The 25,562-nt window shown below is 37.6% G+C and overlaps 1 protein-coding gene across 2 annotated transcripts in view; it reads left to right on the plus strand.

The window, feature by feature from the left end:
- The window catches only part of CADPS2 (calcium dependent secretion activator 2), a 323,550-nt gene that overhangs the window by 263,856 nt on the left and 34,132 nt on the right, over positions 1–25,562 (plus strand). Inside the window, exons 19-24 of one of the 2 annotated variants that reach the window (XM_055808537.1) lie at positions 4,605–4,746; positions 4,870–4,989; positions 13,296–13,451; positions 16,160–16,307; positions 17,293–17,307; positions 22,867–22,941. In XM_055808537.1, coding sequence (XP_055664512.1) covers positions 4,605–4,746; positions 4,870–4,989; positions 13,296–13,451; positions 16,160–16,307; positions 17,293–17,307; positions 22,867–22,941 — 656 coding nt within the window. The remainder of the gene's footprint in view (positions 1–4,604; positions 4,747–4,869; positions 4,990–13,295; positions 13,452–16,159; positions 16,308–17,292; positions 17,308–22,866; positions 22,942–25,562) is intronic. The other variant, XM_055808536.1, reaches the window with a different exon arrangement.

Below are 25,562 nucleotides of genomic sequence, written 5' to 3' on the forward strand. Positions count from 1 at the left end.
ATATTTGTAGAGGGAAGAAGAACATGGTTGTCCCAGGATTGTGTCTTTATTTTCTGTAATGACGATGTTACATTTTTTTCACCAAGCCTATAAATTATGTTATGAAGGGGCCTGCTCTAGAGGGCAATTTACGTTCTGCAGTTCGTTAATTATTCATATTTATCAGGGGTTTAGTGCCTCAAGACAGATACGTATTAATTCTTCATTTAAGATGGTGTCAAAGATACCTTTTAGTGGCATATCCCAACTGAAGTGTCTATATATTTGGCTTATTTCAGAGGGGTTTTGATCATATATTTGATATTCTGCTCCTTTCCTTGCCAAGTTTTATTTCCAAGTGTCACTTACTGACACCATGTATTGTGCTGTCACTCAGAATAATTGCATTATTGCATTGGCTTGAATCAGTCAAAACTAGGAGTTTCATAAAGGTGACTCATAATCTTTGTTTTCCATCAAGTATTACTTGTGGAATGTTTGTGTACCTGCTCTAACTCAACCATGATACACTTGTAGACAGTCTGATGAAGCTGATTTAGGAAAACCAGCATGCTGAGTGTTAGCCTCTTGAAAGCCATTGCCATTATCATAACTATTGATTTCAAGTAGGAATTCTCTGATATGTTTTTTCCACCATTGCTGTTGCTAGTATTTGAGTGGCAAACACCACCAAGACAGCATCATCTTCCTGCTTTGTTACAGCCTGTGTACCACTTTTGTACTAAAAATTATGTATAACGTCATAGCCCCTATCTTAAACTACAATGGTGTAGATACAAAACAATTTGGGTTTATATTTTATTATAATATATTTTATTATTAAAACCCACATCGATACCTCTTATCAAACCTTACACTACTTGTTAATTGTAGTGGAAATCTTTTCATAGACCAGAGACTTACGATTTTTCCTCAGTCCTATTAGGAGCTGCTTTGAAATCATAACCTACCTTCAGGTAAGAGCTACGTGTTTCAGTTACTGATACTGAGAGCTAACTCAAGCTGCATTACTGCTTACCAGAACATCCGATAACCTTTTTGACTGAGTAGGATTTTTAGGCACAAGAAAATTGTGCAATAAGCTGTTTGTGTCACTCTGTCTTGTAACGATTAAATAAATTTTCAGCTTGCTTCCACATAGTACACTCTAAAATTCTCTTTTAAAGTATGTCTTGTATGTAAAAATACACTGTTTGTATAAAAGATGAGACACTTGCAGTTTTCACCACAATTTAAGTAACTGATTAATAAATGCTCTGTGGAGGCAGAATGTAATATAAACAGGAAATGAATCAAAATATAAACTTTCTTTTTACAGGTTATTGGGTGATTTTCAACTGCTACAAATAGGATATGGAGCCCCAAGGAAATTTCCTCTTTGAAATTTATTGGGTTTATTTTGTATTTAAAAATATGCCAGAAAATCCAAGTGGTGCCTTCCCAAGAATCCTATGGAGAACAGGATAATTATAGACTGTCTGCCAAAGTGCTGATTTTATCAGTGGAAAAGAGACTCATGTTAACCTGTGTTGTTCTTCCTTTCCTTTGATTCTGCAGAAGCTCTTGAGGACAGCATAACATGCTGACTCCAAGATAACTCCTAAGCTGTACCTGTATAAGTAAAAGCAAAACAACCCCCTCAGCTTATGTTGTACACAGGCACAGTAGATTCTTTTCCACTATTAGAGGAGAAGCCTTATTCCAGTGTTGCATTATGAGGCTATACTTTTCATCTCTGGTCTTTTCTTGTCATATATTTCAGCTACCCAATACATAAAAACTGAATAACTTTCATCTTCAACTCAGTATTTCAAGAATTTTTCATCTGGGGATCTGTTTCTATTCCTGTAATCCATTTTCCATAAATACTACCTATGCAGTAGCTTGCCCTGGCATAGGCTTTCATTTTGTTGTTGTTTATGTGAATATGAGATGGCTCATATGAAGAGGGTGTAGGATGTCTGTACTGACAAGACAATGGAGAATTAAGCTATGTAGTCTTTGAAGACAGATTTGAAGTGTTTCCCATCTGCTTTGACGCTCAGGTGGTACCTTTTGGCAAGATCAGTTCTAATCAGAGGGTAGAGTGCCATGATCTGCTGATAATGCTCAGCTATATCACTTACCCCTGTGCTCTGAGTTCTTTCCCTGGCCTGCAGCAATCCTTGATGGAGATCTCCAGATGGGTAAAGCAGCGCTGCCATGTCCTCAGCCCTGAAAAAACAGAATGCTCACTGAGCTGCTGATCTGAGACAGCACCCTCGTGTGTGTGCCCACGTATAGAGGGAGCTCTGTGGAGGTGCAGCCATACTAAGACTCTTGGCATCATTTTGGAAAGTTTCACTTCCCTGCAAGGACTGGTGTCAGGATGTTCAGCTTTTTAAGTTGAACACCTTTTATTGCCTGTGTCTTCTTTAAATTTCATTCTGACTTTGGAATAACAACTGTTGCCATCCTGCCCATGAGGCTCTATTAGTGTAATTCCCAGAGCAGGGCTTGTAGCAGAGCATTTCAGCGGTGTGCTCAGAAAACAGTAAACTAGAGTCATGCCTTCAAGTAACTGAGTGCCTGACTGATGCCATCCCTGTACTGATTTACCATAAAACAGCAATATTGACTTAATTGACACAGTATTCTCATTATTTTTAAGCTCAAAGTTGCCTTGAAAAATCAGCCTAATAGGTACCTTGATACCAGCCACCTTTTGTTTCTCAAAGGCAAACTTCATCAGCTGTTTACTGTGAAACCTTTGTGTAATATCCAGATCCTTCTCAGTTGCTATTATTCTTGCTGATCACAGATGCTGCAGTTTTAAGATATATAAATACAGAAAAAAAAGCACCGTTTTGAGTGACTGATATACAAATAATTATGCCAGAACTAGCTAGTTAACAGATAATTCTAGGAGCAGTGTAAATAATGGAGCATGTTTGTAATGGACTCACAGGTGCTCCCAAGGGTGGATTCTCAAGTGTTTAATAAGAGATGAGCCTGTGCTGCTCGCTGCCTTTTTCTCAGTGGAAACCCTAGTAATGTCTGCATGCTGCCTAGCTGCCTGTTTTTATGAAACTTCACCTACCTGATATCTCTACCCCTGTGTGTAATGTGGTTGGAATTAGCTTAAAGTTTCAAAATTCTTAGCAAGAAAGAGGCAGGTGAATAAAACCAGAGAGCGCTGATCACATTGGTATTGCCTCCTTAGGTAAAAGTGACTGGTACATAATTTTCTATTGCTGTACAAGGACATTTTCAAGAAAATAGTTCTTGCTTTCAGATCACTGTATTCAAGAAAGAACAAAAAAGAAAGAACAAAAAAAAAGTGTTAGAGTGCAGACATTCAGCAACAAAAGCACTTCCTTGCAATACAAGCAGCAACAGGGAACTGAATCTGGATGACACATTTTCCCCATAGCCTCCATCTCTCAGGTTCAGTTTGTAGTGGACATCATTCAGGAATGGAAGGCAAAGGAGTTTCTGGAAGTTACAGAAATTATTTTTATATGTTTTATATGGAGTTGTATCAGTAGTGGAACAAGAGGGACTGTAATTTTGTGAGATGGTTTCCAGGGTTTTGAGCCCCATGATCCAGACTTTTCTTCTGAGAAAGAGGAGGAAGCCTTCTCAAAATGCAGTTGTGGTACCCATTCAAATCAAATGAGGAGCCTGGATGCAGGAATAGGTGGGAGGAGAAACCCACAAGAGAACTGAAAACAATAGAATATGGGTGGGAGAAAAAGAGGGCTACCAAAATTAGGAAAATCTCTTTCTGTGGCTTGGCTTCCCTGTATGATTTCCAAGTATACATGGGAATATTCTTATAGGTAGTAATAGTAGCACTGGATTAATGGGTGAACAGAGCACATTCAAAACTTGGTGAGACAGGGCATTAGTGTGCTGAGTCAGGATTTGCTAAGAGGACACAGAGAGTACAGTAACAAACTAATTTTCACATTTTAAGCATCTTCAGTTTGCATTGTGTATACAGTTTTTCATGCAGTAAATCCCATCTGTGAAGCAGGTAATTTTCTACTGCTTATAGCTACTCTACTTTTCTTGCATAATATGCTTCATGCTTGTAGCATGCTCACCAGTCAACTCCATTATTTTGAAAAGCAACAGAACACCTCTAGCTGTGTGACATGTTGTCAGTTTTCCTAAGCTCTTTAGGCAACGAGTTTTCCGGATTTCCTTTAAATAATTGTTAAACTAAAATTGCTGTAAAATTGGAGGTAATCACGACAGAAAAATTAGCAAACTTCCAGAAGGGGAGTATAGAGTTAGCTTCCTTGAAAATTTTGCAGGACAGTTAAGGGGGCAGAGGAAAGGCAAGCTTGGCTGCTGAGGCTGTTTCACGTGAACGCAGAGTGGCTGGGAGGTATTTTCATTCATGGGGCTCTTGATGAGGTCTGTGCACATGTCAGGATGGGAAAAAATAGGATTATGGTGGTGGTTATCTTTTGTGAACTGTATATCCTATACAGGGCAGATCTTGTTGTTATAATGCTTTTGTGTGCTAAAACATTCTAAAGGATACATTTTCCTATAGCAATATAAAGTAGGGAGAGACCTGACATTTTTTATTTGTGTTTTGTTTGTTTTTAAAGCATTTTTGTGCAATGGAAAGTTTCACAAGCACTTGCAAGAAATTTTTGTTCCCATGGTCATCCGCTACATCGATCTCATGGAATCATCAATTGCCCAGTCCATTCACAGAGGTCTTGAACAAGAGTCATGGCAACCTGTCAAGTAAGTGCTTTCTACAAGATCTGAACAAAGCACCTGCCTTTCTGTCTGATCAGGTGTTCTCCCCCGTTGTCCTCTAAATATTCTATTTTTTATTGTATTCCTACATTGTTTATTTCTTCACAGGAGCATCACCAACAGTCTTCCTAATGTAGCTCTTCCAAAAGTTCCAAGTTTGACTCTTAATCTTCCACAAATACCTAGCTTTACTACACCAACCTGGATGACTTCTTTGTATGACTCCACGTGTGTATTCTTCAATAACCTTCTGACTGTATGTCAGCTCTGCATGGCCTTGCTAGTGTTCTGTGCAGCTGTATTTGGATTGCATGGTGTTTATGATCTCTTAGTTGGAAATTACTGTTTCTTGGGAGCGAGCCAAGCATGGACTTTTAATGAGTTGCGCTTTAAAATGTGGCAGTCTTAAACCTGGTAACTTACAAAATCAACTTGGCAAAGGTCTGTTATGATACAAATGGTATTTAATACCCTAAAAAACCTAATGACTCTTCTGAATTAATAAGGAGTGGGGAACTTTTAGATAATTAGTTTTAGATCATGGTTTTTTTAAAGTGAGGCAGCCCATCATATTTTTGCATGGGTTTGAACTCATTGTATATTGGTTCTGAAAATCATTGATTGCAAATATTGTCATTAGATTAAATATCCATGTTACACAAAAACAGTAAAAGGTTAATAAGTACCCAGAATAGAAGTACATCCATTTCTTTGTCTGTTTGAAAACATATGTATTTCTTTTTGGTTTTTCCCAACACTTCAGTGCTTTTATCTTAAAATAAAAATTAAAAAAATAGAGTAGACATGGCCTGACATGTGGGAATATACCCATAGTTACAGGCCAGGCTTCTGTGTGACAGCACATTCATATACATTAGAGAAAGGCTCTAAGAGAGCTTACTTTAGTTGTATTAGGAAAGGATGAATGTGAAAGACTTCAAAAACCCACACATTTAAGATGCAATTTTAAGCCAAGTGTTGTCTTCTCAAGCTTTATGACAGAGTTAAAACTCCTAAGAAATACTGAGGTCCATTTACTGCAAGAGTTCATAGAATCATAGAATACCAGGTTGGAACAGACCTCAAGGATCATCTGGTCTGACCTTTCTTGGCAAAAACACGGTCTAGACAGGATGGCCCAGCACCCTGTCCAGCTGAATCTTGAAAGTGTCCAATGTTGGGGAATTCACCAGTTCCCTGGGAAGATTATTCCAATGGCTGGTTGTTCTTACTGTGAAAAAATTTCCTCCTGTGTCCAATTGGAATCTCCCCAGGAGTAACTTGTACCCATTACACCTTGTCTTTTCCATGCGAATCCTTGTAAAAAAGGGAGTTGATACTCGGTGCTCTGCCAGACTTCTGGCACTTCTCTGTTGAGTATTATGATTGTAACTCTGCTGCTAATTCCCCTAAAAATTGACAAAATCCTTCTTAATCCTTGGCTTTGGTACTTTCGTGTTTACTAGGATAATGCTAGGTTTCTTCTGGTGTGTTTATGCAAGTCGTTTCAGCTTTGAATACAAACTAATTGGTCTTCTGCTACCCCAGATTCCTTTCTATTATTCCCATGCTTTCAGGGATTACTTTTTTTAAAGAATAGCTTTCAGAGTTAATAGTTGTTACAAGCTTAGATGTGGTCTTCTTACAGTCTGTATTCTAGCAGCCCCATCCAGTAAAAATAAGTTGTACATATTAAAATTCATGTGGTTTGAGTATTGAAATTAGAATTAATATATAATATATACAGATTTTGGTTGGAGGATTATAGTGGTAGATATTTCGTAAATGAAGGTTTTGGTGTAGCAATAATGTGCGAGTATAATGAAATTCAACCATCGGCTCATTGCCTTACACATCTTCTGGTATTAAGGTTCATGGTGTGTATAGCAAAGTATGCACAGCATCCTAAACTAATCAGGGAGGTTTTCAGAGCATTCAGTGAACACTGAGGTTGACACATGCTGTAAGCACTTCCCAGCAGTAGCTGTCGCTCTGCTGCTTCTCAAGAGAAGTGGGGAAAAGCGGTGTCCCCACTGCACTGTGGCCTTTGTAAGGTCATCACCCCCTTTCAGCCATCCAGCACAGCATTTGAGAAGAGGTCTGCCAAGGCGCTGGCTCCATTGTAGGCGCCTCTTTGTGTTCTTTTTCCCTAAACATAGAGCTTTGAAGTTGTGTTTTATGAATTGTGTATAATTTAACATTCAAGATTGCAAGTAGTATTGTCACCTAATACTGTGGAATTCAGGTAGTATTTTGAGAATCAGCCTACCTACACCCTACTGAAGAGCCAAGTAACTTCTCAGAATGGCCATGTTTGGATCAAAAAATAAAAGTGAAGGCTCTGCAAGCCAGTTATTCCTCCTTCCAAGCTAATGAGTTTCCTCTTTCCTGCTGGTTACGGTGTTTCAGCACCTGGCAAAGGAAGTGGTTTACTTTCACCATTATATGAAAGAAAGGAAAAGAGTTTCATTTCCCTCACTTCTCCCATCCCATCCCCTTCAGGAAGAACAAAGCTTCCTCTTTCTAGTTAAATTCACCAATGGGTAATAACCAGATACCTAGGCTCCAATACTTGTTAAGCAAAACCGAGCGTTTCCTGTCGGTTTTCCCTTTTGGTGTTATGAACATCCACCTTAAATGGAGTAGAATGGCATATTGTACTGTACATAGACTCAGCAGAAGCACCTAAGGAGCTTCTGCTCAGGAGCGCAGGTCCTCCCTTGTCAGTCATCACAGGTGGCTCTTTCTTTCCACTGACTCCCTCAGGTCTTTCTCTCCCAGTCCAGTGTCCTCCCTCCTCCTGGCCACACAGCTGATGCTTTGGCAAGTAGATGACTACGTATGTCACTAAGTTGCACTGGACTTCTTTCTCTTTGAAAGTGATGATTTTGCCCAATTAATCGTTATCAATTTGAATTACACGAGGAAGAGTCTACAGGCAAAAAGGATGAGAAAAAGTAGTCTGTGTGCCAACCGAGTTATAGTTAAATGTTTAGCAAGAATGACAAGTCCTGTGTCTATTTTGCCTATAATAGGAAGAGATTCCATGTGCTTCAAACTTTGCTGATGTTTATGTTCATGCTGTTACGTTCATGTTTAAGTCCATTCATATTCAACAGAGCTGTTATGTGCCTAGCTAAGAACTTTTGCTGAAAAGAGGTGAAAATATATTCGTAGGTAGGCATTTCTTTGTGTGCTTTGTTGATGAAAATAGATTTTCCCCTCTTTGACTTAAAAGTTGCTGTGATCCATGTGAACATTACTAGAGAAGATTGTTTATATTTTTTAATTAACTGCTGCTTTTTTTATTTCCTTGATCACATATTTTGGAGCAGTACATATATGCTGCTTATAACAGCACTTAGGAAGATCATTACTACATTTTCAGTTGTTTTGGCTTAACCTTTTATTATTGGGCATTGGAAAGGGAGATATGAAGAGGGGAAAGTGTTATTAGTAGTCTGTTTTTCTTGATTGGTCTCAGGAGAGGGCAACTCAGAGGACACCTTGGCTAGACATGCAGAGCACTGTGGATTACTGTTCCATTTGGTTGAAGATGGCATCCCTGAAGAGCAAAAAAGTTTGAATATTCTGTAAAAGCTTCTAATCAGCCAGAATGAGGGGGTTTCTTCCTTATTCATTAATTCAAATGTACCACTTTAAACTGCGGTTTTGTTCCATTTCATATTTTAAATGTGATTTCTCTACCTCTTCTGGACCTGGTTTTTAAGTTAATTTTATGGGTGATTTTAATTGATTATGATTTAATTTATACATTATTATTTTCAGTGCAGAAATGACAGAGATTCACTGACCAAAAATATTGTAGATACAGGTTGTCTGTTGTTATCTGGTACCAGTCTAGAACATCAGAGTCAGCAAAACTGAAGGCTGGGGGAACATGCAATACGATACATGCTTGCCGGAGAATGGTCCTGTCCTGTCTTCCAACCAGAACAGGCAACATCAAAAGAAATGTGTCGAGTATGTTCTTCCTGCTATAGCTCAGCTATAATGAGTGGCAAGAGGGATCAGCTGGAGCAGTCACAGTGCTCTGATTACGATGTGAAGGGATCTGGTCTGAATGTGCCTGAGCTCTTGTGCTGGACCCCTCTGTATGTTTGTGCATGCCGAATAAGCCAGGAGGCCACGTTTCAGCACTGTTTCGGGGGTTGCATCTGTAGTGCCACATACATTCCTGTCATAGTGCTTGCCTGCAGTAAAGTGGTAGGAGGCCATGCTTTGTGTTTTTAAGGATGGATATTTAAAAGTATAGCCATAGGACTGATGAAATAATGAAATTTATCTGACCTGCTTTCTGTGGAATAAGAAGGTTTGAATCTAGCTGGTTCCTATTGAGCGTTCTGCAAGATGAATGTATATTGTGGGCCAAATTTATTTTCTTCCAAAAATGCCAACACGCAAGAAGAAAGAAGACTCAAGAAACATGTTTTTGTTGCTTGATCCTCAGGTTGCCTCACTCTTGAACTAAGTAAGGTAACCGTGAGGTAACTCCATCCCCAGTGTCTTTGAAGGACCATATACTAGCTGTTACTTGTCAGAATTCTGCTCCGTCCTTTCCCCTCATCTGCTAGTGGAAAAGAGAGAGATGGGGCTAAGAGAGAGATGGGGCTAGGCGCCATTGAGTGTGTAATTATTGAAAATCCTTTTCTGTTGAAGAAATTCTCAGTTGACTTTCTGAGCCTTGAATATACATCTTGAGGCAACATAAAGAAAGCAGAGCTAGAGTTCACAAGATGGGGGCTCACAAAGGACATAGATCAGGTGCCCCGCTTTGTAAACAGTCCTCACAAAACACTAGTGTGTAGTAAGTCAGTATTAACCTTAAAAAAAAAAGATAATTGCAATAATTTCTAATATTGCCATCATTGCACTTGGTAAATTCTACAAGAATGGAAGCCAACTGCTTTTGAATCTTGTGATTGATTGAGAAACATCCTTAGATACTTAATATTTCTCCTATATTTTCATATCCCAAGCCACCCTATGGAGTTTCACATCTAGGCAAGAAATTATATATTTTACATCTACTCTGGAGTCATGTGTGTGCTTATCTTGCAGCCAATGTGTTTTAGTGGACTGTTTGACTAATTGATTCTGTTTAGGTAGCTGGCGATCCTAGTGGGAAGCTGCCTCTCAGCTGCTGGTGAATAAGTGAATTGCTTAGGAGGCTATATCCAGTTCTTAAGTTTAATATTCTGCAGGGTCTTGGGGAAGCATTATGTCTTAGACATTTGCTGTGTTCAGTATGATGCAAGACATAAAGACATAAGATAATTTAGGTTAAAATGGACCTCTGGAGATACCTGGTCCAGTCTGCTAGTCAAAATGTGACTAAATACAAAGTTAAATTGACATTAAAAAAAAAAATAGGATGTGCTTAATATTTGCCTCTTTTAATCACTGGAAACCTTCTCTTACTGCTGTGTCCTCATTAAAAAGAGTAGACAACTAGATAATACCTTTTGCACAAAGAACTAGGGCTGAAAGCTTAAATTTTGACGAGCAAAAAAGTGATGTTTGTGCTTTATTTTAAAAATATAGACAACTGCATTGAATATAGTTTTTAAAGAAAGTACCAGATCAGTTTCCTGGTAGAGCAATATTATTCCATTGATTAGAATGAGGTAGCTTTATATGTGCAAATGAAAGCTTTTTGATAGCCAAGAATGTGTCCTGTCTCCCCACCAAAAAAAATGGTTCTGGAATTATGGATGTAGATTCAAATGCTTTGGTGGTTTGATTCAATTGCAGGAATTCCTCCTGTTGCCAGGAGGTGGTAAAAACTGAGTTTGGTTCTTCATGTTACACTTTATGGAGTATTAAACCCTGCAGTGACAGAATCAGCTCCTAGTAGCAAAAGCAAATCCATAGGATTTGCCAGTAAATGGTATTGAGGTATGTACTGATGATTAATACTATTTCTAATGCTTTTACTGAATAAGGGCCAGAGAAATCCTAAAAGGCAAATAAAACCAGTATGTGCTACAAGTAGCAGTAAGAAGGTGATTGAAATCAGTTTTCTGCAGCATTTAACAAACAAATCAGACATTTGTATCCGGATGTGTGAACTAGGAACAAATAGTTTCTGTTGTAACACTTTATTTTCCTTCCCCATCTTATTAGTATAATGTTAGTCCAATTCAAATGCCATTGGACAATGCTGAATAAAAAAATTGAAGAATGGGAGCTCAAAATGATATGAAAAGAGAATGAATGAATTAGTGTTTCTCACGGAACAAATTAGCGTTTCATGAACCTGTGTCTATTATTACATTTATTATAATTGTGGAACTTTATTTGGTAGTCTAATGAAACCAAATTAAGTGGCTACCAGGGAGTGAACGTGCATAAGAATACATTGATGTTATTGAGAGCACATTAGTCCTCCTGAATCCTAAAGAATTTCATTTGGAATTCCATTAGGTGAAAAAGAAAAAACTATGGAAGAATAAAAAATTGTTAAATTGTATGATCTTAGGATGAAAAATGGTAGTTCTGTTTCTTGAGAAAGTATAGTTTGTCTTCTACAAAATATGTGTTATCAACTGTAATACATATACTGAGATTGTCCCTATTTCTGTCCCTACATAATTTGTCTTCTTTTACCGGAGTCATCTCAAAAATGGACTTAGTCTTTTTTGGATCAAATAATGAGTATAACATAGCATCTACAACTTCACTCACTGCCGGTGTACACAGCATATGTAATGAAATCTTCAATACTTGCTTATCATATAACTTAAGAAACAGTCTAACAGGATTTTAAACTTCCTGAGAAATTGTTATGGTTTGTTATTTCTATTTCTTAATTAAACTTAGCAGTGTATGGAAGAGCTCCCTAGTCAGGTCCAACCTTAGCAGGTAACATCCCTGTGCAAGTTGTAACCTTAGGAAGTCCCATGGGCCTTTTTCCCATTTCTGTTGTTTTCTTTCAGGAGCACAATACAATGCAAAATTAACAGTTACCGTTAAAAATAAGTGGGGGAAATACGCATGATATCAAAAAAAGCCTGTGTAAAGCTGTGGAATATCCTGCTATGCACAGTGAAGATATCAAGACTTGTGCTATTTAAAACCAAAGCCAATGTCAGGGTCGGTCGCTTGGAGCCAGCCTTTTCCTTAGGCAGGTGACCATGCTCCCAGCTTGTCACCCACTGCCGAGCCCTTGCTGGCTGCCTCCTTTGCCTGGCTCAGCAGCCCATTTCATCTCCGAGGCAGCACTGCAGAAGATAGCGATGGCTCTGAAGTCATGGTAGCATTAAGGCAGCGGGGCAGGGGGCAGTTGGGCAGTTGGGTGGGTCTGGAAGGTGGTGGGATGCTGTGAGAACGAAGCAGTGCTCCTGCTGCATCCATGCTGCCGCTTCAGAGCCCTGAACATGAGCTGTGCTTTGCTTCACTTCACCACCCGCTGCTTCGGCTAAGCTGGCGTGAACCAGTGGTGGTGCTGCTGTCCAAGAGCTGCATTAGGTGGTCAGATATTGGAGGTCCTTTCTATCTTTTTTGCTTCTTTTTTAATCTGACCCTGCTCTGTCCTGAGCATGCTCAGCACTCACTGACTCCTTCCATGAGAGCTGGGGTCACTTAACACTTTGATAATTATGTTCTTTTGTCATGAGGCAGAAGACTAATTCTATCTGAATTGGGACTGCCAGGCTGTTCTGGTTGATTGTGTCACTAACATCCTGGAATGCCATGCTGCCTAGTATAACTGTCCTTAACCAATAACCCAGGCATTGCAATACAACGCATCATGAAAATGTAATTAATCTGCGATGACAGTGGAAGTGTAACTGTAGTTACTGCTAGGATTAGCCTTAAATTGTTGTATCATCACAAGCAAACATCTTTAAATTTAGAAATTGGTTCAGAGTGGAGGAATTACATTAAAATTATGTGTACAATCTGAGATGACATAGAGCCATATTAATCCCCTGGTTTTTTTCGTGCACAAATTTATTTAAATAGTTTCTATTTCTTTTTTCCACTGGGATCTGATGTTACTCCCTCAGAATTAAGGAGCATTTATAAAGGGACTATTTGTCTGGGTGTTTCTTTTACAGTATTTCTACTAGCATCTTAATTTCTTTGGTAGGCTTATCTACCAGAGTTATGAAGGCTAGAAAACATAGGTGAAAAGTCATCACTGTTTTGAAAAGATCCTTACTGATTACTAATTCCTGTAGCCTTTATTTTTCCTGTCTTGATCTGAAATTTTAGCTACTTCATTTTCCATGTTCCCCAACATCCCATCTACCTCTGTAGCCTGTCATATTTCTCAGCAAACAGATGAGAAAACTTTACTTTTTTCACCCTAATGAGAATTATTTTAAATTTCCCATGACCATTTTCACATTCTTGGACTAAGAGCAACTGTGCAATGAGATACAGTGAAGTGAACGAGGAAGATGGTATGATAACAAAACCTTAAATAATTCTGTGGCAACTGGGATAGACATCCATACATTTATCTTCTGCTTCTTGGGGACTTTGTTTTCTTTTGTTTCTTATAGCAATGGCTCAGCTACATCAGAAGATCTTTTCTGGAAACTGGATGCTCTGCAGATGTTTGTTTTTGATCTTCACTGGCCAGAACCAGAATTTGCCCACCATTTAGAACAGAGACTTAAACTCATGGCCACTGACATGATAGAAGCCTGCGTTAAAAGGTACAGTTGAAATGATCAATTAAAAATTGGGAGAGATTTGAAAATTAATATAGGAACAGCCATACTGGTTCGCAGAGGTACTTCTGTACCAGAATCCTGTCATAGAATTCAGGGCAATTGTAAGGAGATCATGACTGGTGTGTATTTCCCAGCATCTGGCAGTCAGCAATTTGGAAACATCTAGTAAACACCAAGCAGAATTTCTACACATGTTGTGAATAGACCATTGGAAGTGAATAAACCAAATCTCTTTTCTATGCCATATCTGTGGCAAATATTAACAAATCTCAGAATTCTGCTAGAAGAAATCCTTTTCCTTTTTATACATTTCCCTTCACTACTATATTATTCCTTACGTTCAGTTAATAACACTACTTGTCATCAGAGTACTGTCTCTAAGAAATATATTACAAACTAAAGAGTATACAGCATTTCTGCATTTACATGATAAACAAGAAAAGGCTATCTGTAAGTCATCTAACTGAAACTAGATTTTATATTGCCAAGCTTCTGGAAATTGTAGAAAACAATGCTGCTGTTCTTTTCTTGAGCTGTATCTTATAATTATAGTTTAAATTAAGTATAGGTGATCTAAGAAGGTCTCTGCCATAGCTTTCAGTACATATCATTGAGTTTAGAAGAAGTATCTGTATACTAGAAAATGGCAGGGATCTCCTATGAGGTGGTTCAGAAGCCATGATCCCACATACAGAGAAAGCTTAGTCTGGACACATAAAAATCCTATATATAGATTTTTATCTATATATAAAAAATATATAGAAGAATGGGGAAAAAATAAAGGTTGTAGGCAATTTAATAGTGTCAATCATAAAATATACAAAATTGATAAGGAAGGCTAAAGAAACAGAGAATCTTTAACATCCAATAAGGTTAAATCTGATGACACGGTATTTTATTATTTTCTGTTAAGTAGGAACAATGAGAACCTCAGGCTTAGTATATGAACCTGTTGCTAGAGCTACAGTGATGAAATCATGGTAAAAAAGTAGAAGCATTTCACAAACAATTCTATTTGATTTTGGAAGGCTGATGATACAGTGAATGGAATAAAAGTTTTAAGTTCTGTAACAAAGGAAGATAGGAGAATATTTACTAGAATTGAAATCATGTATCTGTTCTAAAGAATTTGGCAGAGGAGCTCGGTCAACTACAAATATCTTAACAAACTTAGAAAAATGGTGACATCTCAAAGGACTGGAAGACTATCAGCATAATCTCAATCTGAAAAAAATGTAAAAGGAGTAGCACTGAGATGCAGTAATATATTGATTATATTGATCTTGAGCCTGAAAAAAATGAAAAATTCTTTACACTAGGACTTTTATCAACAGGACTAAAATACAAAGATGTATATAATTAGTACTAGTTAAAATAATTTATTGAAAAATTAATCTTTTCAAATTCATCTTATGTCTTTTTAAAAGATTATTACAGATTAATGTGGGAAAGGCAATTGTGTCAATACAAATACTTGCATTTCTCCTAGGCAATAAATCTAATGCCATGTGTTGTCATTATCTAAAAAATTTGCACCATACAGATTTGGCTGTGTGGATTTTAATGGCATAAACGAAATAGGCTAAAAATGGCTCATTGCCAGGATCACAACCAGAAGCTGAGAACAGAATTATTAACACAGAGTCATTAAAAAAGAATTCCTTATGGATCGGGTTTTGGTCTGTGATACCAATCCTGACATCTTTGCTGCTTTCTTTTGCAGCGAATAAGATGCTGGTGGCAATAAATGAAGGTTTAATTAATATTACAGAATCATCCTAGTGTCAACACATAAAATGTATTAATATTTTAGAGTGAATACATAATATACTGGCATGAATACACTAGGTATGTTTAGTGTGGTCAAAGATACCATGTGTCAGGTAACAAAACAAGTAAATTGTATCCATAGAACGGATTGTATTAGACAATAGAAACTTGGAAAAGAATGATGGAACTGTTCTATTATAACTGTTATTCTGATACTAATATGATCTATAAGACTTTCCAATAGGATGCTTCTGTTCCCATCTTCTTAAAATATTGTGTCAGCTTCTGTTATCCATATTTAAAAATAAGGGTGAAAATAAAAAATTACTTTTATATTTACGTCTTCTGAACTATTATAATTTATTTCAGTGACATTGCTCCTTATTTACACTGGTGTGAGAAAAAAATTAGGGGTTTTGTATTATGTATCTCCTGATACATCTTACTTTTTAATGTAAATATTAATACTTGCTTAATGATAGACTCCTTGTCTTTAATAAAATTCTCTTTTCTGTTAAATCCAGAAGAGGATTTTTTTATTTATATTTCTAGAAACAATTATTTGATGTGATGAACTGTATTTTAACATAGAAGAGCTGAAAATTATGAGGTATTTTCATTGTTTTAAATTGTTCTTAGTCATCATACAAGGAAGCATATTGTTAGCTACTAGGCAAGAGAATAATGCTTTTATTATTCAACTGAATTAGCTGGAGCAGTGCAGAACCTTGAGATTACCACCAGTGCAATTGTTTATGGAATGAGCGGATATTCTGCACTTAAAGAATTGTATTTGTAAGATGTTCTCGCATGCATGTACATTGTTAAGCCAACATGTTTAATAAGGTTTATACATTTTTACACTGGTTGTTCAGAATTATCAGAGAAATTCATATTATGAATTGTGTTTTAATAAACAGAACAAGAATTGCATTTGAACTCAAGCTGCAAAAGACAAACAAATCAACAGACTTGCGTATCCCTTCATCTCTGTGCACAATGTTTAATGTCTTAGTTGATGCCAAAAAACAGACAGCTAAACTCTGCATACTGGATGGGGGGCAAGAGGTAAGTGAAATGCTGTATGTTTAATTCCTATGATCGGTTAATCTGAATCATCTCACACTGCAGACAGTAGATTAATTTCAAACTAGCTGAAATGTGTCACATAGTGTTTGTACAGGGGTATGTAGACTGCTCCTCAGAAGCATCATGCAAGGCACAATCCCTCATCTTCCATCAGAGAAGACACAGAGTGCTTCTGTAATTTATTTGCTGTGACCTGTGAGTCTGTTGAACATTCAGAGGATTTCTTGACTCGCAGCCCCTCTTGGAATTTTTCCTAGGTTGCAGAAGAGAAATAGCCCACTTCAGGACTCTTGTGATAGTAAAATAGAGACAAAACATTGTCCTTTGCAGCCATGTTTTAAATGAGTAAGGTTAGGTTTCAAATGGCTCATATACCCAGCATTCATGTCTATGTACATGCTGAAAATAGAGGAAAGAAAGAACCAGGTAATTTAATGGGATTTTTTTATTTGGTCTCCAAGACAGGGACCATTTTGTCAGGACTGTAGATACTCCACAGTGGAGCACTGATGTGCTTTTGAAGGATATGTAGACTTCACTGACCACTGTCCTTCCCATGTTGTCATTCTCAGCAGGAATAATCTGTGAAGTGAAAAGGGCATACTACATAGATGGGTGAGACTACCAGTGTAAAATTAAAACTGGTCTTGCTGTGCTAACGCGTTAGCAGTGTAACTTTGTTGGATTTGGTTTTGGAGAGAGTGAAACCATTTGACAGAATTTGGCAACAAAATATGTCTGCTTTGGGCAATTTCATGTTTACATTATTTGGTCATATTGTTTCTGTTGATTTTTCCGTTTCTTACTGTGCTTTCATTTTATTGACTCATCTTTTTTAAGTTAGCATATTCAATGTAATTGTTGTCTTTTTTTCCCACCCCCCAATTCGATGAGACATTCATCATTTTCCTGTTCTACCCTGTCATCTTTATTTTTCCTTTTGGTTTTCCGTGACATGAACCAGTTTGCTAGTCAATGGGTAAGTGTCTTTTCATTGTTTTTTAACTTATATTTTTTCTTTTATTATTAACAGCTACTTTTTATTTTAAATGGGAATGTTTCTTTTCATGTTGTTAGCATAGCCCTCAGAATTCTTTTATAGCCTGACCTTGCTACACAGTGATCATCAGCTTCTCAGTTCTTCTTTCCTTATTCATCCTCTAAGGTGGTTTCCAATGAATTCTTCACTCTTCTGTTTTTCAAACCCAGTATCCTGTCTTACCCGGTCACTAAGTATTGGACTCTTACACTTCGCAATGAGGCAAAAGAGCAACAAACAATTTGTTTCAGGCTCATCAAAAGTAAACTACAACTTCCAATGCTGCCTGAGGCTGATGCTGCCATTTCATCTTCTACTTAGTGTCCAAGCAGTAACCTGCAAACAGACACGTGTACCCTTCTCTGGGGACAGGGAATACCAGTACCTCCACAGAGACCTGCAGATTGTTTAGCCTCATCTCCACAGTTGCACCATTCCTCTCTCCTGCTCTGGATGATGCCTTCTGCACTGTCAGCCAGTCCCTCAGAGCCAAAGTGCAGCATTTGCAGCTAACCTTGTGGACTGCAGACCCTCACCAGATTCTGTTCTGAAATCTTCCCATTTTCTAGATTTTCAAGGCCCATCATACACTCTTCACAACATCAAAACAGAAATACAGTCCTTGTTCCCTACTAGGTCTGACCATGACCCCAGATTATTCCAATGCTTCTTTTCAGTGCAAGAGTTTGATAATTTAGCATACCTGTGATTAAATACATACTTCTTTCAAAGTCCCCAAATGAATCTTCATCTCAATTCATCTAATAAACCTGAAGGAATCTCAAAAAAATCACATATCAGAAATTATCAGATAATATGGAAACTTCCTTCTTTCTCATAAACTTTGAATTCTTGTCTCAGTTTCTTCTGTTCCCAAGGGGGGTTTGGAACCTTAAGAAAACTGGGCTTTTCAGTTGTTTCTAGCTGATATGGTTGTTTGAAATGCTTCAGCATTTGTTGGGTGAGATAGTTCTGGAACCTGCCCATCTGTCAAAGAAGGCAGGAAATCATCTCATAACATAAACAGTTGCATCTCTGGCTGCTCTATAGCAGCTCTGGCATTTCCAGTTACTCCTACTTAGCCACTTGGTCTTGAAACCTTTTCCATTCATCCTCCATCTTCATTTCAGTTTCAAACATAGTCTTTTCTGCCAGTCAGGAAAAGCATTCCATAAGACCTCAGTTAGCGTTTGTTAATAGTCCTGTTTCTTCACCTAAAACTCAACACTGAATATCCATCTGACAATTTCTAGGACTTACTTTGCAAGTGATGGAAAGTGGTATTTAACGAGATGGTTAGACTCAAATTTCTCCATGAATACAGCATGCTCTTTTCATTCCTTATACAGAGCTATGAGCAGCTGCATACCTTGGTCAAGGACAGATGTGGAAGTTTTCATCCTGTGTTGTCAGATAGGAGGGAATTCTTATTTATCATGTAATTAGGGCATTCTGGTCATGGTTACCAATAATAGCACCTTGAGTTTAGAGTTTAAACCTGATTGAATCTGCAGGTTTTCCCACGTTACTTCATGCATTGTTCACCATTCTCCAAAATGTCTTCCAGTTAAGTCTGCTCTCATAAAGAGTTACCAAGTCTGCCGCTGAGGAGGGCTCCCCTACTTTGCCTTCTGGATATCATCTCAAAGCCCAAGAGAAGCACAGCATAATTTGGCTACAGACACAAGCACTATATTGTGTTTAAGGAGAGCTTAGCTGGCTGGATGCCTTCTGCACTGGTTGGCAGTTGCCTTAGGAGGATTTGAGAAGCAGGGGCAGGGGAGAATCACCTTATCTCATACTGTTGGTGCCTGCAGCCTGCTCCATGGACAACCAGCATGGCAATTCATGGAGTACAGGGGAAGAATGCAGCAAGACAGCTAAGTAACATACCAGTTGCTGCTATTTCTCTAAACAGTTGCCTGCCCAGCTTCTTAGTTTCCGTGTATGTAATCTTAGGTAGTTGTACAGTGAGCAGTATCCCACTTCCTTCCTTCCTGAACAAGTGCTACTCCTTTACAGTCCGTGGATCCCAAGTCAAAAGAATAGCAGCAGTAAGGGAAACCTTTTCTGTCACACAACATTCAATCCAGAGATTTTTTGGCCTTTTTTATTTGTGTTGACCTATTACTTTATGATCTACATGCTGCAATATTTTTGCAACATTCACCTTTTTGAGTACAATAGGTAAGGATCACACAGGAAATATTGCTGGAGGCAAGAATCAAATAGAAAATATTTCTGGGGCCACTTAGGTTGACAAATCTTTAGATCCAAGCAGGACCTTAGATCTGAGTCACAGCTTATTTGTTTTGTGTAACTGGGTAGCATGAACAGAGTAAATGCCATTGGTTCATACTGTTGAGTACTTCTTAGTGAAACATGTACAGAAGCTGTTTTAGTTGTTTCAGAATTCCAGTTTCCCAGTACCCAATCATGCTTATAAAAGAGGAGAGATATACTTTTCAATTTGGGGAAAAATGAGTGACATGCCATTTCAGTGGAATGTGCCACAGCCAGTGCCATGTACATCTAGGAAAATTTAGGGAAAAGTGGGCTTTAATTCGATGAACGTTGTTTCTGAAGATATTTTGATTGATACAATTCAAAGAGGAGATTCATTTAACTGCATAAGTACTAGGGGATTATAGCCAATTTAATAGTAAAATTGCAGGGGCAATTTAATATGCATGTAATATTGTAATATGTCAGCAGTAGCAGTTTCCGTTCAGATGATCATATGCAATTTATTTTCACAGCCATCCAACCTTAAAACAAACAAAGGAAAGCTAGCTTGAAAATCTTTTAAACAAAACCAAAATACCTAAGTAATTAAAAAAGCCACCTCCAATGCTGGGTCACGGGGGGGTAGAATAGAAAGAAAATTTAATATATTGTAGAACTGAGCAAGTCACAGTTTTCAGCTCATCACCTCAGGATTTAGGAACGAACTCCTCTGTTCCCCAAGTGTCAAAAGGCACTAAAATACTTTGTCTCTTTCCATATCCTGGTAGGAGCAGAGAGCCACAATTGGAAGACCAGCCAGATTGTCCGGAAAAGACAGTCCTGTTCGGTTACATTCTATCACCCACTTTGCCACTAAGCATAGTTTTCTTCCGTGACCTCCTACAGCTGCAGCTGTATTTCATATTTTCCTAGGAGTTGCTCTGGGGCAGCTGGAAAGGCAGAGCCACGTTCTCCATTACCCCCTTCAGGGGATTTGGGGTGATGCTGAAAGTCTCCATAATGTGTATCCAAATAACTTAGTGGTGGAGCTGACTTGTCTAGATTCAGACTCCATGTGGACTGTGGTCACATCAGCCAGCAGAGGAATGTAAAGGCACAACTATCCATAAATGTGTTTGGAAAAGGGGTGAGGATTTGTTTGCTGTCACCAAGGAAGTTTGGCAGAAGTAGGAAAAGCTGAAGTCCTACAGGTGGTGGATTCAGGATCGTGCATACAGCCTTGTCAGCTCGTATGATTTTATCATTAATTATACAGTATTTGCCTTCTTCTTAAAGCCTGTCTTCTGGAGTCAAATAATCTTTCACGAGGATATGAAGTTTTGTTTTGTCAGGGGTGGCTGTTCTGGTGGAAGCTGGCGTTAGGGAGGAGTGAGTCAAAAAACTTATGATCTCATGGTTTGCAAAATAAATCTTGAAAATAATTCAAGTTAAAAAAGATCAAAAATTATTTCTAAATGTCATAATTTTGGAAGCTTGTTGTGATTTGTGAATAATTTTATTTACTTCTTGTTCTTCTTGGTCACACGGTGAACTTACTCATTATATTCCGTTCCTACAAAATTATACTTACCTTGTGGCGAGGAAAAAAAAACCAAGAAAAAAAAAAAGCAAAAATATAGGAACTGATCTTAGAATATGCATAGATCCATTAATTTAATGTGCTGCGGAAGTTAAGTTGCAGACACTTTATGGGAGGGACAACTGTGATTTTCCATGGATCACAGAAATATGTATAGTTTTGACATGCATCTGGGGGAGAATAATAATGTTTTCAGAGAGCAAGAAACCATTGCCTTCTGAAGACTGTGTAAGCAACAGATGTCACAGGCAGTTTGGGGTGATTTAAGCCCTTAGCAGATCAAGAGAATGTTATATTGTTCAAGACATTAATGCAGTTAGAATAACATATATCTGAAATTGTGGAAAGTTCTTTGATGTATTTCTGATACGCTCTTTCACTGTTCCAGGATGTTTGCTGCTGTTCATCTCAGATGTGTATTCACGTTTTCCAAGCGTTCTTAAACTTTAAAAGAAATTCAAACCAAAAATTAACACGCTTGATGTTGGTACCCTGTGGCGGATACATATGTGTGGGCAAACACATCTCAGAGTCTTATTCTCTCTTAGTTTAAATGCAGGTTCAGTAAGTGTGCTGTTTAGAAAATCATTCCTAAATATATTAAGCAAATCAAATTTAATGTTATAGTTTGTATGGCAACTTGGAGACAGATGAAAAATTGCCTTTAAAAACTTAGAACTCTGAAAACTATTCAGCTTGCAGCTGCTAAGTTAGGCTAATGTTTATACTGACCTCAGTACTTTTACTCCGAGCATTAAGCTGTTAGCTGCTCCAAGTAGCCTTGAACTGTGAAGACAGGGTTAGTCTTTACAAGTCACATTTTCTGTGAAGTGGCTATTGGGGACAATCTTTGCTGTCAGATAAATGTTTCTAAAGGAAGAATTACTGTTTAAATTGATGTGCCTCCTTGACAGAATGGGATCCCTAGTTCCTGTTAATTTCAGGAGGGAGCTCTGTAGTATTATCTAAAAAGTCTTTCAGATTTATTTTAAAAGCATTTACTTAAAGCCACCTTCTTTTATGAAGAAGCAAAAGAAAAAGGGTATGGAGAATGAAGTCTGGTTTATTATGCCTTTTATGGCCTATTAATTTGTTACCATCTATTCTGCTTTGTTGATGAAATTTTAATTTTGCCCTTGCTTGAGCATATTGTAAGATTTGTATAAACTGCAGCTCACTGTGCTAACAGAAAGGCTCTTTTAGGATGAACAATTGGAGCTCATTTTATTTCTAGAGGACATTTAAAATAACTTATGAATGAGAGTTGTCAGACATGAAATGCTGTATTAATTAAATCTTATTCTAGTCTTTTTGCTTCTCCAGCTAAACCAACCCTTTAGAAAAAAAATACGTGGCCACCTTAATTATATAGGAGAAGACAAAAAGTATCCTTCACATTCCTTCGCCTGAATAAGAATAAGAACCCAATTCATCTAAATAATAACCCCATTAGCTGCTTAACTCAACAGTGTACATGGGAAAATTTTCAACACAGAATGTAAGAAAGTGTTGATTGGGTGGATCGTTTTCAAGGGTTTGTTCTGCTGATGTTCAAAATGATAATTTTAAGTAAATCTGATCTGGTGGGGTTATCAGCTTTGTGCCATTTATGACTTATGACAAAAGTGTGTGTTCGTATACATGCTAATTCTTCTTTATCTTTTGAAATACAGCAACAATACCATTCAAAGATAGATGACTTGATTGAAGAAACTGTTAAGGAAATTATTTCACTTCTTGTTTCAAAGGTAAACTGCTTTAGTTTTAGATTTATAATAAACAAAATATATCTCTAATTCTTGAACTTCTGAAATGTCTTTAAATATCACACAGTTTTGCTACAAACAGAGAGTTGGGGCGCGGGGACAACACCATGGTTTTTAGATTATAGTCGTGCAAATAATATTGAATTTACAAAATTATATTTTATAACCCATTAGGTAAACAATTTCTGTGCAACCTGCTGATCAGATAAGTTTGTCTTCTGTATTTCTGTTATAGATAAGAACTGATAGCAGCTAGTGGAACCGGTAGGACTTGATTATGTCAATATTTTCTTAAGTAACAGCATGGGGGGGGGGGGGTGTTTAATTTTTCACATGAAAACTTTCTTGCAATCACTAAGTAGTATTTAATTTTTTTATTTAGAGATGGACAACATCCAGACTGTCAGTCTGACACTTTAATGAGATTTTGTTCCACAAGCCATTTAATTTAAAAATAGTTTATATGATGTTATTTCTTGAAATTTACCTCATGAGTTTTTATATTTTAAAAGAAAATATATTTTGACATGATATAGGGACTTGGAGAATAAGTGAAGAAAATGTAAACAATGCCTTGTGTTACTGTAGCACCTCTACTCCAGTAAGTGTCTTTGAAGTTCTTGATATAAAAGAAAAGCTATCACTTCCTAAGTTTGAAGGATACAGCAAATAAAGTCAGAAAAGAGTAAAATTTTAAGAGGTTTTGTTATCTATGCATTGGAAACTACCCAGAAATACCTGATTTTCCAAGTAGGAGGTATAAGCCATACATTTACAATTTGTGAGTTAGTGACAAAAAATAAGACTCTGTCATATTTTCATCATGCCTCGGTTTTCACTGGTCACAGTTTTCTGGCAGGGGCTGGGGGGAACGGGAATCTCCTTTCAGATTGACACCCACCAGCATGCACAGGAGTTGAAGAGGAAGGCTTTGTAGAATCACTGTTGAAGTTTAAGCAAAATGTGTCCACTTACTGGTAAATGTGTAGAAACCACACATTTTTTGTCTGAATGAAGTTTTGATGTAAACATAACTACAAGTGGTTCATGTCTACAGGTCTGAGTTTTATGTGCTGCCTGCCATCACTCCGAAGTAACCTGTGAAATTATGTTTATAGTGTTATTGAAGAGGAAGAGGAAGAAGGGGCAATTTAATCAAAGCAACTCACGCTATTAAAAGTTTAACCTTTTAATTATTTTTTTTTATATCTGAGATTATAGAAAGAGGAAGAAAACAGTCATATTCCTCCTGGATATATGTATAAGAAATTCTAGAGACAGCTGCTGTCAATACAAAGGGGTTTGCACTATTAGTTATCATCTATACTGTTACCAGAGGTTAAAATCTCAGAATAGGAAGCAAATATTCTGTGTCATTGGCTGTTCATTAGAAGCTTAAGCAGTCTCTCCTCATTTGAGATGTGAAATGTCAACGACATACTGATTGCTCCTGTTTCAAGGCAGAAAGCCTCTGAGGTTACAGAGGAAGGCTGATGTTTCGCTCTTGGTTTTGGTGAGGAAAACTGCACATCTGTGTGCATGATATCCATGTGTGTTCATTTTTTTCACCTATATATTTTTTTTCAGTATTTTTTAGCCTTTGCTTCTGTATTATTTCCTTTGTGTTCCAGTGGAATAAGTATTTTAATCATTGTTTTTCGCTACATCATCTATGAAAATGAAGAGTACTTTCACTTCAGTGAGGCTTTACTTGATAGAGACTATACCGTGCATTTTATATGCAAGACTTACCAAGCTAAAGCATTTAACAAATCACAGGAACAGCACAAAACAGTGAAACAAAGCACGCTGTGTCTCAGGATAACCAATTCAGAGAATGTGAGGTATATGCAGAAACGCTTTTAGACCTTCACATGTCCATATGCTCAGATCTCAGAAAACAAGTTTCCAGCTTCATAACTAAGCCGTTTGTCTAAATGGACATCCTTGACACTGCAATGTTTCGCTGTCTGTTCTTTTGTGTCCCACTTGTCCTGGAGCTGTTTGTTGGCACTGTGGACACCATGTTGTTTGTGAGATCAGTCCTTTCCATAGTGGATCTTTGCACAATAAGATTGAACACCCTTCTGCAGAAAGAATCCTTGCCAGTCAGATAAAATGAGTTGAAGTATGAACATCATCTCACAGGCGTGCAACAGCAAAGCAGAAAGCTAGTATTTGGTGTAATGATGGGACTGTAATTATACTGTGCATGCGGTGAAGAACTGCCACTCTCGTGATGTGGTATTATTCCTTGATGGGCACCTACGTACTGGTGTCTTAATTAATCACTGTAAATATGACAGGTTAGATTGATAAATGACAAATGTAGGTTTGCACTCGCTCCTGCTCCTTGAACTGTTAAGAGCAGGGCTTATTGTAAAGTGATGATCTCAGTTCCTCTGGAGGTGACACTGTTGTGACACTGTTACAGTGCCCATTAACAGCATGCCAGATGGAATTTTGTTCTGTCCTCACACTCATAAAATGATACTTGTGGTTGTGGGAATGGCTGTATTGGGAGCAAGGGATGACTTTTAAAACAATCTTATAAACTGGAAAGCAATTCATATGTGTAAAATAAATGTGCACGAATGCAATGG

The sequence above is a fragment of the Falco peregrinus genome, chromosome 6, assembly GCF_023634155.1.
Source record: "Falco peregrinus isolate bFalPer1 chromosome 6, bFalPer1.pri, whole genome shotgun sequence".
NCBI lineage: Eukaryota > Metazoa > Chordata > Aves > Falconiformes > Falconidae > Falco > Falco peregrinus.